Here is a 14,504-nt window from a genome sequence, read left to right as displayed (position 1 = left end):
CACAAAGCAATCCCCCACCTATGAGAAGATGCAGCGTGCCGGATTGGGCCGGACCATGTCCAAGCGGCTTGTTTTTAATTCATTATTTTTCTTTACCATTTTCGTTTTTTTCTACTTTAAATAATTGGGGGCTTCAAAAAGGTCCCAAAAACAAAAAAAGAGATTTTTGAAATAAATTTTTAATAAATCATAAAGTGTTTGTGGATTCACAAAATGTTCACGATTTTGTAAAAAATGATTTCTTCTTCAAAAAATTCAAAATTTTGAAAACAAATGTTCAGGAAATCAAAAAATGTTCACGATTCTTTAAAAAGTAGGTGTATTAAAAATATTAATCAAATTGAACAAAAAATTGCCAATTAAAAAATGTTCATTAATGGAAAATATCCTAAAAATTCAAAAAAATCATAATTACAAAATCGTTTACTCATTCATTAAAATGGTCGCTGATTCAAAAAATGATCGTGCATTTCCAAAAATGTTCATTAAATAATAAGAAGTGTTTGTGAATTTTAGAAATTGTTCCACCAATTTCCAAAAAATGTTTGTCAATCCTGGAATTGTTCTCCGATACAAGAAAATTGATCAAAAAATGTTCACAATTTTTAGAAACTTGCAAGTAGTATAAAATTTCCATGAATTCAAAAAAATGTTATTGATTTTACAAAATGTTCAAAATTTTGTGAAAGCTTTCACGGATTTGAAAAATATTCATGATTACAAACAAGTTCATGAGTTAAAAAAATGTTCAGTATATCAAACTTTTTTCATGATTTCACGAAATTGAGAGTGATAATGTATTTCGGTGATGCAGCAAAATGTGGTCAAGGACGTTTTACACACGGGAATCCACAGCCTGGGCCGGCCTGTTCAGTAGATACCTCCTATACTGCGCTCTGCATGCAGGAACAAGACGCAGCGCGCCTGATTGGGCCGGGCCATACACGGATGGCCTGTCTTCAAAATTTCGTTTGCTTAATTTTCTTTCATGTTTTCGTTTTTTCTACTTTAAATAATTTTTGATTTAAAAAAAATTCCAAAAATAAAAAAGTTAATATTGAAATAAATCTTTTAATAAATTGTTAGATTTTAGGGATTCAAAAACTGTTCACGATTTTGTAAAAAAAATTGCTTATTCAAAAAATTGTCATAATTTTGAAAAAAAATGTTTGAGAAATAAAAAAATGTGCATGATTTTTTAAAAGTTTTGTGTATTAATCGGCCTAACAACCGATTAATCTGTTTGACGGGCCAATTAAACGGTCTGACAAGTTAACACGATGAATATGTGCTATTCGATTCGGCCACCCTACGAGTAGCGATTAACTGACCCGTTAACTGATTAACCGGATGAATTCTTCAATAGTGATTGATTCATTCATAAAAAGTATGCTGATTCAAGAAATGTTTGTTGAATCAAAAAATGTTCATGAATTTCAAAAATTATTCCCCTAATTTTCAAAAAAAAAAGTTAATCAATTTTAGAAATGTTCGCCGATTCAAGGAAATTGTTTAAAAATTGTTCACAATTTTAGAAAAATGTTTTGCAAATAGTATAAAATATTCATGAAATAAAAATTGTTCTTGGTTTTAAAAAATGTTCGAAAAATTGTAAAAGTGTTCACGAATTTAAAAAATGTTCATGATTTCAAATATGTTCATGAATTTCTTGTGATTTAAAAAATTGTTCATGATTTCACGACATTGATGGTTATAGTTTATCTCCAAAACTTTTAGGGGATCGGCTAGGTCTAATTCAGAGAAGGAGAAGTAAAAAGAAAAAGTACTCATCTACACCTTTTTAAGAGATCGGTTAGAGATGCTCTTACACCATAGTACAAAGTAAGCAATGGGATCAGTGAAAACCAAACTGTTAGAAGATCAACAACCACATAGAGAGAACGTCATGATTTCCCAGATCCCTGGGTCATGATTTCGCAGACCCCAGACCCCGTAGAGAGAACCAAACGGAGTACTTATTATTTTTGTCAGCTCCTGAATTACCCGGAAAACAAAAACAAATGTATACTACATAGAAGCAGATTCCTCTGTTACATCATCATGAACAGAGGCAACATCTCGATCAACTTCCCTGAAAAAGATCACACACACGCTCCCGTATGATATCAACCACTGTCTCGAACCAAACAACTTGGCATGCTTCGGGTCCATATTGGAATATTCAGAAACGAAGGTCGAAGGTAGAAAAACAAAAATGCTACACTTACGGGTAGCATTGCACGGTTTCCTATTACGGACTCTCTCCCAATCAATTTTTGTGCCCTCTAATTTTTACTGTGGGGTCCTCCTCATTTCAACTTCCAACCAAATATTGACACATGTTCCCGTAACAACAATCTCATATGAGTTGAGCGTAAGTGTAGCATCGCTGAATAAAGCAATGCTCGAAGTAGACCTGGCCAAACCTCGGGCCGGGCCGGGCTTCGGGCCGGGCCTAGCCAAGCCCGACGAAAAAACCCAGACCCGAACCCGGCCCGGCCTGGCCATCGGGCCTGTTTTTTGGGCCCGCGCCTGGCCCAAACATGCAAAAGTCCGCCAGGCCTCGGGCTGGCCCGGCCCGACCTTTAGAAAACTGCAAAAATGATAGGCCCGGGCCCGGCCCGGCCCGGTCACCAGGCTCAAAATCTAGGCCCGAGCCCGACCCGGGGGCAGCGTCGGGCCTGGCCGGGTCGGGCTTTTTCGGGCCGGGCTGCCCATGGTCAAGTCTAGCTCGAAGCCTCAAAGAGCATCACCATGTAAGTACTCAAACAACAACGGCGACTACACGGCGGCGATACAACAAACATACAGAGTCAGTAGCGATGCAAGTAGTAGTACATAACAATCGAGATGGCTAGCTATGCAGGTGACGGCTCAGGCGGCCGGCGCGGGCGGCGGCGGCGGCGGGACCAGCTCGTCGGCGATGGCCTCCTCGAGCCAGCCCTCGGCGTCGGCCATGATGCCGGGGCTGAGCCGCACCATGAGCACGCAAAACTCCTGCTCGCTGAGCGCGCCGTCGCCGTCGTGGTCGCCCTCGCCCACCATCGCCCGCGCCTCCTCCGCCGTCATCCCCTCCACGCCCAGCACCGCCCCCGCGCTGCGCCGCAGGCTCTCGGCCGTGATGGCGCCCCGCGCCGGGTCGGCCAGCAGCCGGAACCCCGCCCGCAGCTCCGACAGCAGCCCCGCCGTGCCCAGCCGCCCCGCCATCACCGGCAGCAGGTCCTCGTATGCCCCCGCGCCCTCGTCCGCCATGCCCAGCTCGAGCTCCGATCAATGAAGAACTGTCGCCGCTGTCGTTGTTTCTGCGTCGACGGGGCGCAAGAAGCCGAGCGCTGGCTGGCCTCTTGTATAAAGCGGGGAGGGAGGGGGAGGTGAGGACGGATGATCATGATGGATAGGACGGTACGATCGAGAGGATGATGACGGAGACCCCATGTCGATCTCGGGGAGAAGCTTCCGGGAAGCTGCGCGGGTGGGGAGGGGGAGATATCTGGACGGCCGGACGGCACCCGTGGTAGTGGCTGTACACACGAGGGACGAGTGAGCTGAGCGGAGCACCGGATGATGTGACGGGGCTGGGACGGCGGAGGGAGGATCTGACGTGACGCTGGCCCGGTCGTGCGGTGCTTGTCGTCGGAGGAAGCTTCCTGGGAGGAGCCGGCCGGCCGGGCGTATAAATGCTGGGTGGACCTTTTCATCATGCCTTTCGATTATGAGCTCACCCGGCTTGGTCCATATGGACCATATCGGAGATCTGGCGTGGTTTACGGCAAATAGTACTTTTCTTGGCCAAAAGGTTAGAGCAACTCCAACGAACCGACCCAAACGGATGACGCTTTTGTCCGCTTTTTGTCCGTTTAGATCGGCTCGACGAACACAAACGTCCGGCGCTGTGTTTGGATCAGTGCGAGCGTCCAACGCTGACCCGAATCATTTCATCGGCGTGCCAAAAAAAATATTGCTAGCAGTTTGAAAATAAATACATACATTTAATTAAATATAAAAGCCGGCCACGAAGGCCGGTGAAAGTCCACATTACATTAATAAAAACACTGAAAACAAGACGACGCGCTGCCCTAAGCGTCCTCGTCAGCAGCGGCGTCTGCGTCGGGACTGGTGAGGTCGATCAACGTCAGCGCAGGGCCGGCCCAGGGGAACGCCGTGTTCCAGACGGCGGCGATGTCGGGCTTTGCCGCCGCTGCCTGGGCCTGGCGCGCCTTCTCGTCGGCCTCGCGCTCGAGCATCTGCAGATGCTCGCCCTCCCGGCGCTTCTCGGCCAGCCGAACGCGACGCCAGTGGTCGAGGTAGGCCGCCTCCTGCTTCTCCGTCGCCCCGAGCCAGATCGGCGGAGCGCTGACCCACTCGCGCACTCCTCCGGTCCAGCAGTAGCGCTCGCGGTAGGCCGGCTCCTCCGGCTCGGCTTTGGGCGGGGACGACGGGGCCACCGGCGGCACGACGTGTTGGAAATATGCCCTAGAGGCAATAATAAAAGCATTATTATTATATTTCCTTGTTCATGATAATTGTCTTTTATTCATGCTATAATTGTGTTATCCGGAAATCGTAATACATGTGTGAATGCATAGACACCAACATGTCCCTAGTAAGCCTCTAGTTGACTAGCTCGTTGATCAATAGATAGTCATGGTTTCCTGACTATGGACATTGGATGTCATTGATAACGAGATCACATCATTAGGAGAATGATGTGATGGACAATACCCAATCCTAAACATAGCACAAGATCGTATAGTTCGTTTGCTAGAGTTTTTCCAATGTCAAGTATCTTTTCCTTAGACCATGAGATCGTGTAACTCCCGGATACCGTAGGAGTGCTTTGGGTGTACCAAACGTCACAACGTAACTGGGTGACTATAAAGGTATACTACGGATATCTCCAAAAGTGTCTGTTGGGTTGACACGGATCAAGACTGGGATTTGTCACTCCGTATGACGGAGAGGTATCTCTGGGCCCACTCGGTAATGCATCATCATAATGAGCTCAAAGTGACCAAGTGTCTGGTCACGGGATCATGCATTACAGTACGAGTAAAGTGACTTGCCGGTAACGAGATTGAACGAGGTATTGGGATACCGACGATCGAATCTCGGTCAAGTAACGTACCGATTGGCAAAGGGAATTGTATACGGGGTTGCTTGAATCCTCGACATCGTGGTTCATCCGATGAGATCATCGAGGAGCATGTGGGAGCCAACATGGGTATCCAGATCCCGATGTTGGTTATTGACCGAAGAGCCATCTCGGTCATGTCTACATGTCTCCCGAACCCGTAGGGTCTACACACTTAAGGTTCGATGACGCTAGGGTTGTAGAGATATGAATATGCAGTAACCTGAAAGTTGTTCGGAGTCCCGGATGAGATCCCGGACGTCACGAGGAGTTCCGGAATGGTCCGGAGGTGAAGAATTATATATAGGAAGTGCAGTTTCAGCCATCGGGAGAGTTTCGGGGGTCACCGATATTGTACCGGGACCACCGGAAGGGTCCCGGGAGTCCACCGGATGGGGCCACCCATCCCGGAGGGCCCCATGGGCTGAAGTGGGGAGGGGAACCAGCCAATAGTGGGCTGGTGCGCCCCCTTTGGCCCACCCCATGCGCCTAGGGTTGGGAACCCTAGGGTGGGGGCGCCCCACCTGGCTTGGGGGGCACTCCACCCCTTGGCCGCCGCCCCCCCTAGGAGATCCCATCTCCTAGGGCCGGCGCCCCCCTAGGGGAGCCTATATAAAGGGGGGAGGGAGGGGCAGCCGGACCCTTGACTCTTGGCGCCTCCCTCTCCCCTGCTACACCTCTCCCTCTCGCAGAAGAACGACGAAGCCCTGCTGCGATGACTGCTGCATCCACCACCACGCCGTCGTACTGCTGGATCTTCATCAACCTCTCCTCCCCCCTTGCTGGATCAAGAAGGAGGAGACGTCACGCTGACCGTACGTGTGTTGAACACGGAGGTGCCGTCCGTTCGGCGCTAGGATCTCCGGTGATTTGGATCACGTCGAGTATGACTCTCTCATCCCCGTTCTTTGAACGCTTCCACTCGCGATCTACAAAGGTATGTAGATGCATCCGATCACTCGTTGCTAGATGAACTCGTAGATGGATCTTGGTGAAACCGTAGGAAATTTTTTGTTTTCTGCAACGTTCCCCAACAGTGGTATCAGAGCTAGGTCTATGCGTAGTTCTCTTTGCACGAGTAGAACACAATTTGTTGTGGGCGTAGATGTTGTCAACTTTCTTGCCGCTACTAGTCTTATTTTGCTTCAGCAGTATTGTGGGATGAAGCGGCCCGGACCAACCTTACACGTACGCTTACGTGAGACCGGTTCCACCGACTGACATGCACTAGTTGCATAAGGTGGCTGGGGTGTCTGTCTCTCCCACTTTAGTTGGAGCGGATTCGATGAAAAGGGTCCTTATGAAGGGTAAATAGAAGTTGACAAATCACGTTGTGGCTTTCACGTAGGTAAGAAAACGTTCTTGCTAGAACCCTTTTGCAGCCACGTAAAACTTGCAACAACAATTAGAGGACGTCTAACTAAAGGAAATATGCCCTAGAGGCAATAATAAAGTTATTATTTATTTCCTTATATCATGATAAATGTTTATTATTCATGCTAGAATTGTATTAACCGGAAACATAATACATGTGTGAATACATAGACAAATAGAGTGTCACTAGTATGCCTCTACTTGACTAGCTCGTTAATCAAAGATGGTTATGTTTCCTAACCATGAACAAAGAGTTGTTATTTGATTAACGAGGTCACATCATTAGTTGGATGATCTGATTGACATGACCCATTCCATTAGCTTAGCACCCGATCGTTTAGTATGTTGCTATTGCTTTCTTCATGACTTATACATGTTCCTATGACTATGAGATTATGCAACTCCCTTTTGCCGGAGGAACACTTTGGGTGCTACCAAACGTCACAACGTAACTGGGTGATTATAAAGGAGTACTACAGGTGTTTCCAATGGTAGATGTTGGGTTGGCATATTTCGAGAATAGGATTTGTCACTCCGATTGTCGGAGAGGTATCTCTGGGCCCTCTCGGTAATGCACATCACATAAGCCTTGCAAGCATTACAACTAATGTGTTAGTTGTGAGATGATGTATTACGGAACGAGTAAAGAGACTTGCCGGTAACGAGATTGAACTAGGTATTGGATACCGACGATCGAATCTCGGGCAAGTAACATACCGATGACAAAGGGAACAACGTATGTTGTTATGCGGTCTGACCGATAAAGATCTTCGTAGAATATGTAGGAGCCAATATGGGCATCCAGGTCCCGCTATTGGTTATTGACCGGAGACGTGTCTCAGTCATGTCTACATTGTTCTCGAACCGTAGGGTCCGCACGCTTAACGTTACGATGATAGTTATTATAAGTTTATGCATTTTGATGTACCGAAGGTTGTTCGGAGTCCCGGATGTGATCACGGACATGACGAGGAGTCTCGAAATGGTCGAGACATAAAGATTGATATATTGGAAGCCTATGTTTGGACATCGGAAGTGTTCCGGGTGAAATCGGGAATTTTACCGGAGTACCGGGAGGTTACCGGAACCCCCCGGGAACCAAATGGGCCTTATTGGGCCTTAGTGGAAAGGTGAAAGGGGCAGCCCATGGTGGGCTGCGCGCGTCCCCCCTCCCCTAGTCCTATTAGGACTAGGAGAGGTGGCCGGCCCCCTTGTCCCTCTCTCTCTCTCGAGGAGTCCTATTAGCAATAGGATTGGGGGGGGGGAGTCCTACTCCCGGTAGGAGTAGGACTCCTCCTGCGCCCTCCTCTCCTTGGCCGACCAGCCCTCCCCCTGGCAACCTTTATATACGGGGGCAGGGGGCACCTCTAGACACACAAGTTGATCATTGAGATCGTTCCTTAGCCGTGTGCGGTGCCCCCTGCCACCAAATTCCACCTCGATCATATCGTTGTAGTGCTTAGGCGAAGCCCTGGGTCGGTAGTACATCAAGATCGTCACCACGCCGTTGTGCTGACGGAACTCCTCCCCGAAGCTTTGCTGGATCGGAGCCCGGGGATCGTCATCGAGTTGAACGTGTGCTAAGAACTCGGAGGTGCCGGAGTAACGGTGCTTGGATCGGTCGGATCGGGAAGAAGACGTACGACTACTTCCTCTACGTTGTGTCAACGCTTTCGTTGCGATCTACAAGAGTACGTAGATCAGACTCTCCCCCTCGTTGCTATGCATCACCATGATCTTGCGTGTGCGTAGGAATTTTTTTGAAATTACTACGTTCCCCAACACTAACTTGTTTTTGCAGCAAGTGTTTTGTGATGTGATATGGCCAAAGTTGTGATGAATGATGAATGATATATATGTGATGTATGAGATGTTCATGCTATTGTAATAGGAATCACTACTTGCATGTCGATGAGTATGACAACCGGCAGGAGCCATAGGAGTTGTCTTTATTTTTTGTATGACCTGCGTGTCATTGAGAAACGCCATGTAAATTACTTTACTTTATTGCTAAACGTGTTAGCCATAGTAGTAGAAGTAATAGTTGGCGAGCAACTTCATGGAGACACGATGATGGAGATCATGATGATGGAGATCATGGTGTCGTGCCGGTGACAAGATGATCATGGAGCCCCAAGATGGAGATCAAAGGAGCTATGTGATATTGGCCATATCATGTCACTATTATTATTTGATTGCATGTGATGTTTATCATGTTTTTGCATCTTGTTTACTTAGAACGACGATAGTAAATAAGATGATCCCTCATAATAATTTCAAAAAAGTGTTCCCCCTAACTGTGCGCCGTTGCGACAGTTTGTTGTTCCAAGCACCACGTGATGATCGGGTGTGATAGATTCCAACGTTCACATACAACGGGTGTAAGACAGATTTACACATGCAAACACTTAGGTTGCTTGACGAGCCTAGCATGTACAGACATGGCCTCGAAACACAGAAGACCGAAAGGTCGAGCATGAGTCGTATAAAAGATATGATCAACATGAAGATGTTCACTGATGTTGACTAGTCCGTCTCATGTGATGATCGGACACGGCCTAGTTAACTCGGATCATGTTATACTTAGATGACTGGAGGGATGTCTATCTGAGTGGGAGTTCATTAAATAGATGAACTTAACTATTATGAACTTAGTCTAAAATATTTACAATATGTCTTGTAGATCAAATGGCCAACGTTGTCCTCAACTTCAACGCGTTCCTAGAGAAAACCAAGCTGAAAGACGATGGCAGCAACTATACGGACTGGGTCCGGAACCTGAGGATCATCCTCATAGCTGCCAAGAAAGATTATGTCCTACAAGCATCGCTAGGTGAAGCACCTGCTCTCCCTGCAGAACAAGACGTTATGAACGCTTGGCAGACACGTACCGATGATTACTCCCTCGTTCAGTGCGGCATGCTTTTCAGCTTAGAGCCGGGGCTCCAAAAGCGTTTTGAGAGACATAGAGCATATGAGATGTTCGAAGAGCTGAAAATGGTTTTTCAAGCTCATGCCCGGGTCGAGAGATATGAAGTCTCCGAGAAGTTCTTCAGCTGTAAGATGGAGGAAAACAGTTCTGTCAGTGAGCACATACTCACTATGTCTGGGTTACATAACCGCTTGACTCAGCTAGGAGTTAATCTCCCGGATGACGCGGTCATTGACAGAATCCTTCAGTCGCTTCCACCGAGCTACAAGAGCTTTGTGATGAACGTCAAAATGCAGGGGATGGAAAAGACCATTCCTGAAGTATTTACAATGCTGAAATCAGCAGAGGTAGAAGTCAAAAAGGAACATCAAGTGTTGATGGTGAATAAAACCACTAAGTTCAAGAAAGGCAAGGGTAAGAAGAACTTCAAGAAGGACGGCAAGGGAGTTGCCGCGCCCGGCAAGCAAGCTGCCAGGAAGAAGCCAAAGAATGGACCCAAGCCCGAGACTAAGTGCTTTTATTGCAAGGAAAGTGGTCACTGGAAGCGGAACTGCCCCAAATACTTAGCGGACAAGAAGGCCGGCAAAACGAAAGGTATATGTGATATACATGTAATTGATGTGTACCTTACGAGTACTCGTAGTAGCTCCTGGGTATTTGATACCGCCATACCGGTGCAGTTGCTCACATTTGTAACTCAAAGCAGGAGCTGCGGAATAAGCGGAGACTGGCGAAGGACGAGGTGACGATGCGCGTCGGGAATGGTTCCAAGGTCGATGTGATCGCCGTCGGCACGCTACCTCTACATTTACCTACGGGATTAGTTTTGAACCTCAATAATTGTTATTTAGTGCCAAGTTTGAGCATGAACATTGTATCAGGATCTCGTTTAATATGAGATGGCTACTCATTTAAATCCAAGAATAATGGTTGTTCTATTTATATGAGAGATATGTTTTATGGTCATGCTCCGATGGTGAATGGTTTTTTCTTAATGAATCTCGAGTGTAATGCTACACATATTCATAGTGTGAATACCAAAAGATGTAAGGTTGATAATGATAGTCCCACATACTTGTGGCACTGCCGCCTTGGTCACATAGGTGTCAAACGCATGAAGAAGCTCCATGCAGATGGACTTTTAGAGTCTCTTGATTACGAATCATTTGACACATGCGAACCATGCCTCATGGGTAAAATGACCAAGACTCCATTCTCAGGAACAATGGAGCGAGCAACCAACTTATTGGAAATCATACATACTGATGTGTGCGGTCCAATGAGTGTTGAGGCTCGCGGTGGTTATCGTTATGTTCTCACCCTCACTGATGACTTGAGTAGATATGGATATGTCTACTTAATGAAACACAAGTCTGAGACCTTTGAAAGGTTCAAGGAATTTCAAAGTGAGGTTGAGAATCAACGTGACAGGAAAATCAAGTTCCTGCGATCAGATCGTGGAGGAGAATACTTGAGTCACGAATTTGGCACACACTTAAGAAAATGTGGAATAGTTTCACAACTCACGCCGCCTGGAACACCTCAGCGTAATGGTGTGTCCGAACGTCGTAATCGCACTCTATTAGATATGGTGCGATCTATGATGTCTCTTACCGATTTACCGCTATCCTTTTGGGGCTATGCTTTAGAGACTGCCGCATTCACTTTAAATAGGGCTCCGTCGAAATCCGTTGAGACGACACCGTATGAATTATGGTTTGGTAAGAAACCTAAGCTGTCGTTTCTAAAAGTTTGGGGATGCGATGCTTATGTCAAGAAACTTCAACCTGAAAAGCTCGAACCCAAGTCGGAAAAATGCGTCTTTATAGGATACCCTAAAGAAACTATTGGGTATACCTTCTACCTCAAATCCGAAGGCAAGATCTTTGTTGCCAAGAATGGATCCTTTCTAGAGAAGGAGTTTCTCTCGAAAGAAGTAAGTGGGAGGAAAGTAGAACTTGATGAAGTATTACCTCTTAAACCGAAAAGTGGTGCAACTCAAGAAAATGTTCCTGAGGTGCTTGCACCGACTAGAGAGGAAGTTAATTATGATGATCATGAAACTTCAGATCAAGTTGCTACTGAACTTCGTAGGTCCACAAGGACACGTTCCACACCAGAGTGGTACGGCAACCCTGTCTTGGAAATCATGTTGTTAGACAACGGTGAACCTTCGAACTATGAAGAAGCGATGGCGGGCTCGGATTCCGACAAATGGCTAGAAACCATGAAATCCGAGATATGATCCATGTATGAAAACGAAGTATGGACTTTGACTGAATTGCCCGTTGAGCGGCGAGCCATAGAAAATAAATGGATCTTTAAGAAGAAGACAGACTCGGATGGTAATGTGACCATCTATAAAGCTCGGCTTGTCGCTAAGGGTTATCGACAAGTTCAAGGGGTTGACTACGATGAGAATTTCTCACCGGTAGCAAAGCTGAAGTCCGTCCGAATCATGTTAGCAATTGCCGCATTCTGTGATTATGAGATATGGCAAATGGACGTCAAAATGGCATTCCTTAATGGTTTCCTTAAGGAAGAATTGTATATGATGCAGCCGGAAGGTTTTGTCAATCCTAAAAATGCCGACAAGGTGTGCAAGCTCCAACGCACGATTTATGGGCTGGTGCAAGCATCTCGGAGTTGGAACATTCGCTTTGATGAGACGATCAAAGCGTTTGGGTTTATGCAGACTTATGGAGAAGCCTGCGTTTACAAGAAAGCGAGTGGGAGCTCTGTAGCATTTCTCATATTATATGTAGATGACATACTTTTGATGGGAAATGATATAGAGCTTTTGGACAGCATTAAGGCCTACTTGAATAAGAGTTTTTCAATGAAGGACCTTGGAGAAGCTGCTTATATATTAGGCATCAAGATCTATAGAGGTAGATCAAGACGCCTCATAGGTCTTTCACAAAGCACATACCTTGATAAGATATTGAAGAAGTTCAATATGGATCAGTCTAAGAAGGGGTTCTTGCCTGTGTTGCAAGGTGTGAAATTGAGCTCAGCTCAATGTCCGACCACGGCAGAAGATATAGAATAGATGAGTGTCATCCCCTATACCTTAGCCATAGGTTCTATTATGTATGCCATGCTGTGTACCAGACCTGATGTAAACCTTGCCATAAGTTTGGTAGGTAGGTACCAAAGTAATCCCGGCAAGGAACACTGGACAGCGGTCAAGAATATCCTGAAGTACCTGAAAAGGACTAAGGAAATGTTTCTCGTTTATGGAGGTGACGAAGAGCTCGTCGTAAAGGGTTACGTCGACGCTAGCTTCGACACAGATCTGGATGACTCTAAGTCACAAACCGGATACGTGTATATTTTGAATGGTGGGGCAGTAAGCTGGTGCAGTTGCAAGCAGAGCGTCGTGGCGGGATCTATATGTGAAGCGGAGTATATGGCAGCCTCGGAGGCAGCGCATGAAGCAATTTGGGTGAAGGAGTTCATCACCGACCTAGGAGTCATACCCAATGCGTCGGGGCCGATCAAACTCTTCTGTGACGACACTGGAGCTATTGCACTTGCCAAGGAGCCCAGGTTTCACAAGAAGACCAGGCACATCAAGCGTCGCTTCAACTCCATTCATGAAAATGTTCAAGATGGAGACATAGATATTTGTAAAGTACATACGGACCTGAATGTAGCAGATCCGTTGACTAAACCTCTCCCTAGAGCAAAACATGATCAACACCAGAATTCCATGGGTGTTCGATTCATCACAATGTAACTGGATTATTGACTCTAGTGCAAGTGGGAGACTGTTGGAAATATGCCCTAGAGGCAATAATAAAAGCATTATTATTATATTTCCTTGTTCATGATAATTGTCTTTTATTCATGCTATAATTGTGTTATCCGGAAATAGTAATACATGTGTGAATGCATAGACACCAACATGTCCCTAGTAAGCCTCTAGTTGACTACCTCGTTGATCAACAGATAGTCATGGTTTCCTGACTATGGACATTGGATGTCATTGATAACGAGATCACATCATTGGGAGAATGATGTGATGGACAAGACCCAATCCTAAACATAGCACAAGATCGTATAGTTCGTTTGCTAGAGTTTTTCCAATGTCAAGTATCTTTTCCTTAGACCATGAGATCGTGTAACTCCCGGATACCGTAGGAGTGCTTTGGGTGTACCAAACGTCATAACGTAACCGGGTGACTATAAAGGTATACTACGGGTATCTCCGAAAGTGTCTGTTGGGTTGACACGGATCAAGACTGGGATTTGTCACTCCGTATGATGGAGAGGTATCTCTAGGCCCTCTCGGTAATGCATCATCATAATGATCTCAAAGTGACCAAGTGTCTGGTCACGGGATCATGCATTACGGTACGAGTAAAGTGACTTGCCGGTAACGAGATTGAACGAGGTATTGGGATACCGACGATCGAATCTCGGGCAAGAAACGTACCGATTGACAAAGGGAATTGTATACGGGGTTGCTTGAATCCTCGACATCGTGGTTCATCCGATGAGATCATCGAGGAGCATGTGGGAGACAACATGGGTTTCCAGATCCCGATGTTGGTTATTGACTGGAGAGCCATCTCGGTCATGTCTACATGTCTCTCGAACCCGTAGGGTCTACACACTTAAGGTTCGGTGACGCTAGGGTTGTAGAGATATGAATATGCAGTAACCTGAAAGTTGTTCGGAGTCCCGTATGAGATCCCGAACGTCATGAGGAGTTCCGGAATGGTCTGGAGGTGAAGAATTATATATAGGAAGTGCAGTTTCGGCCATCGGGAGAGTTTCGGGGGTCACCGGTATTGTACCTGGACCACCGGAAGGGTCCCGGGGGTCCACCGGGTGGGGCCACCCATCCCGAAGGGCCCCATGGGCTGAAGTGGGGAGGGGAACCAGCCCATAGTGGGCTGGTGCACCCCCTTTGGCCCACCCCATGCGCCTAGGGTTGGGAAGCCTAGGGTGGGGGGGGGCGCCCCACACTACTAGGAAAAGGCCTACTAATGGCGCACCTAATTTGGCCATTAATGGCGCATTAGTGGTGCGCCATTAGTAGCACGCCATTAGTATATT

The 14,504-nt window shown here is 46.5% G+C and overlaps 1 protein-coding gene across 1 annotated transcript; it reads right to left on the bottom strand.

Annotated features, from left to right (window-relative positions):
* Positions 1–2,000: 2,000 nt before the first annotated feature.
* LOC123130187 (calcium-binding protein KIC-like) lies at positions 2,001–3,273 on the bottom strand. Its single transcript, XM_044550138.1, has one exon. The coding sequence runs from the start codon at positions 3,250–3,252 to the stop codon at positions 2,875–2,877; it is 378 nt and encodes a 125-aa protein (XP_044406073.1). The 5' UTR covers positions 3,253–3,273; the 3' UTR covers positions 2,001–2,874.
* Between the last annotated feature and the right edge of the window lie 11,231 nt (positions 3,274–14,504).

The sequence above is a fragment of the Triticum aestivum genome, chromosome 6A (assembly GCF_018294505.1).
Source record: "Triticum aestivum cultivar Chinese Spring chromosome 6A, IWGSC CS RefSeq v2.1, whole genome shotgun sequence".
NCBI lineage: Eukaryota > Viridiplantae > Streptophyta > Magnoliopsida > Poales > Poaceae > Triticum > Triticum aestivum.
Note: the sequence above shows the minus strand (reverse complement) of the source record. Positions and strands in the feature narration are given on the sequence as shown.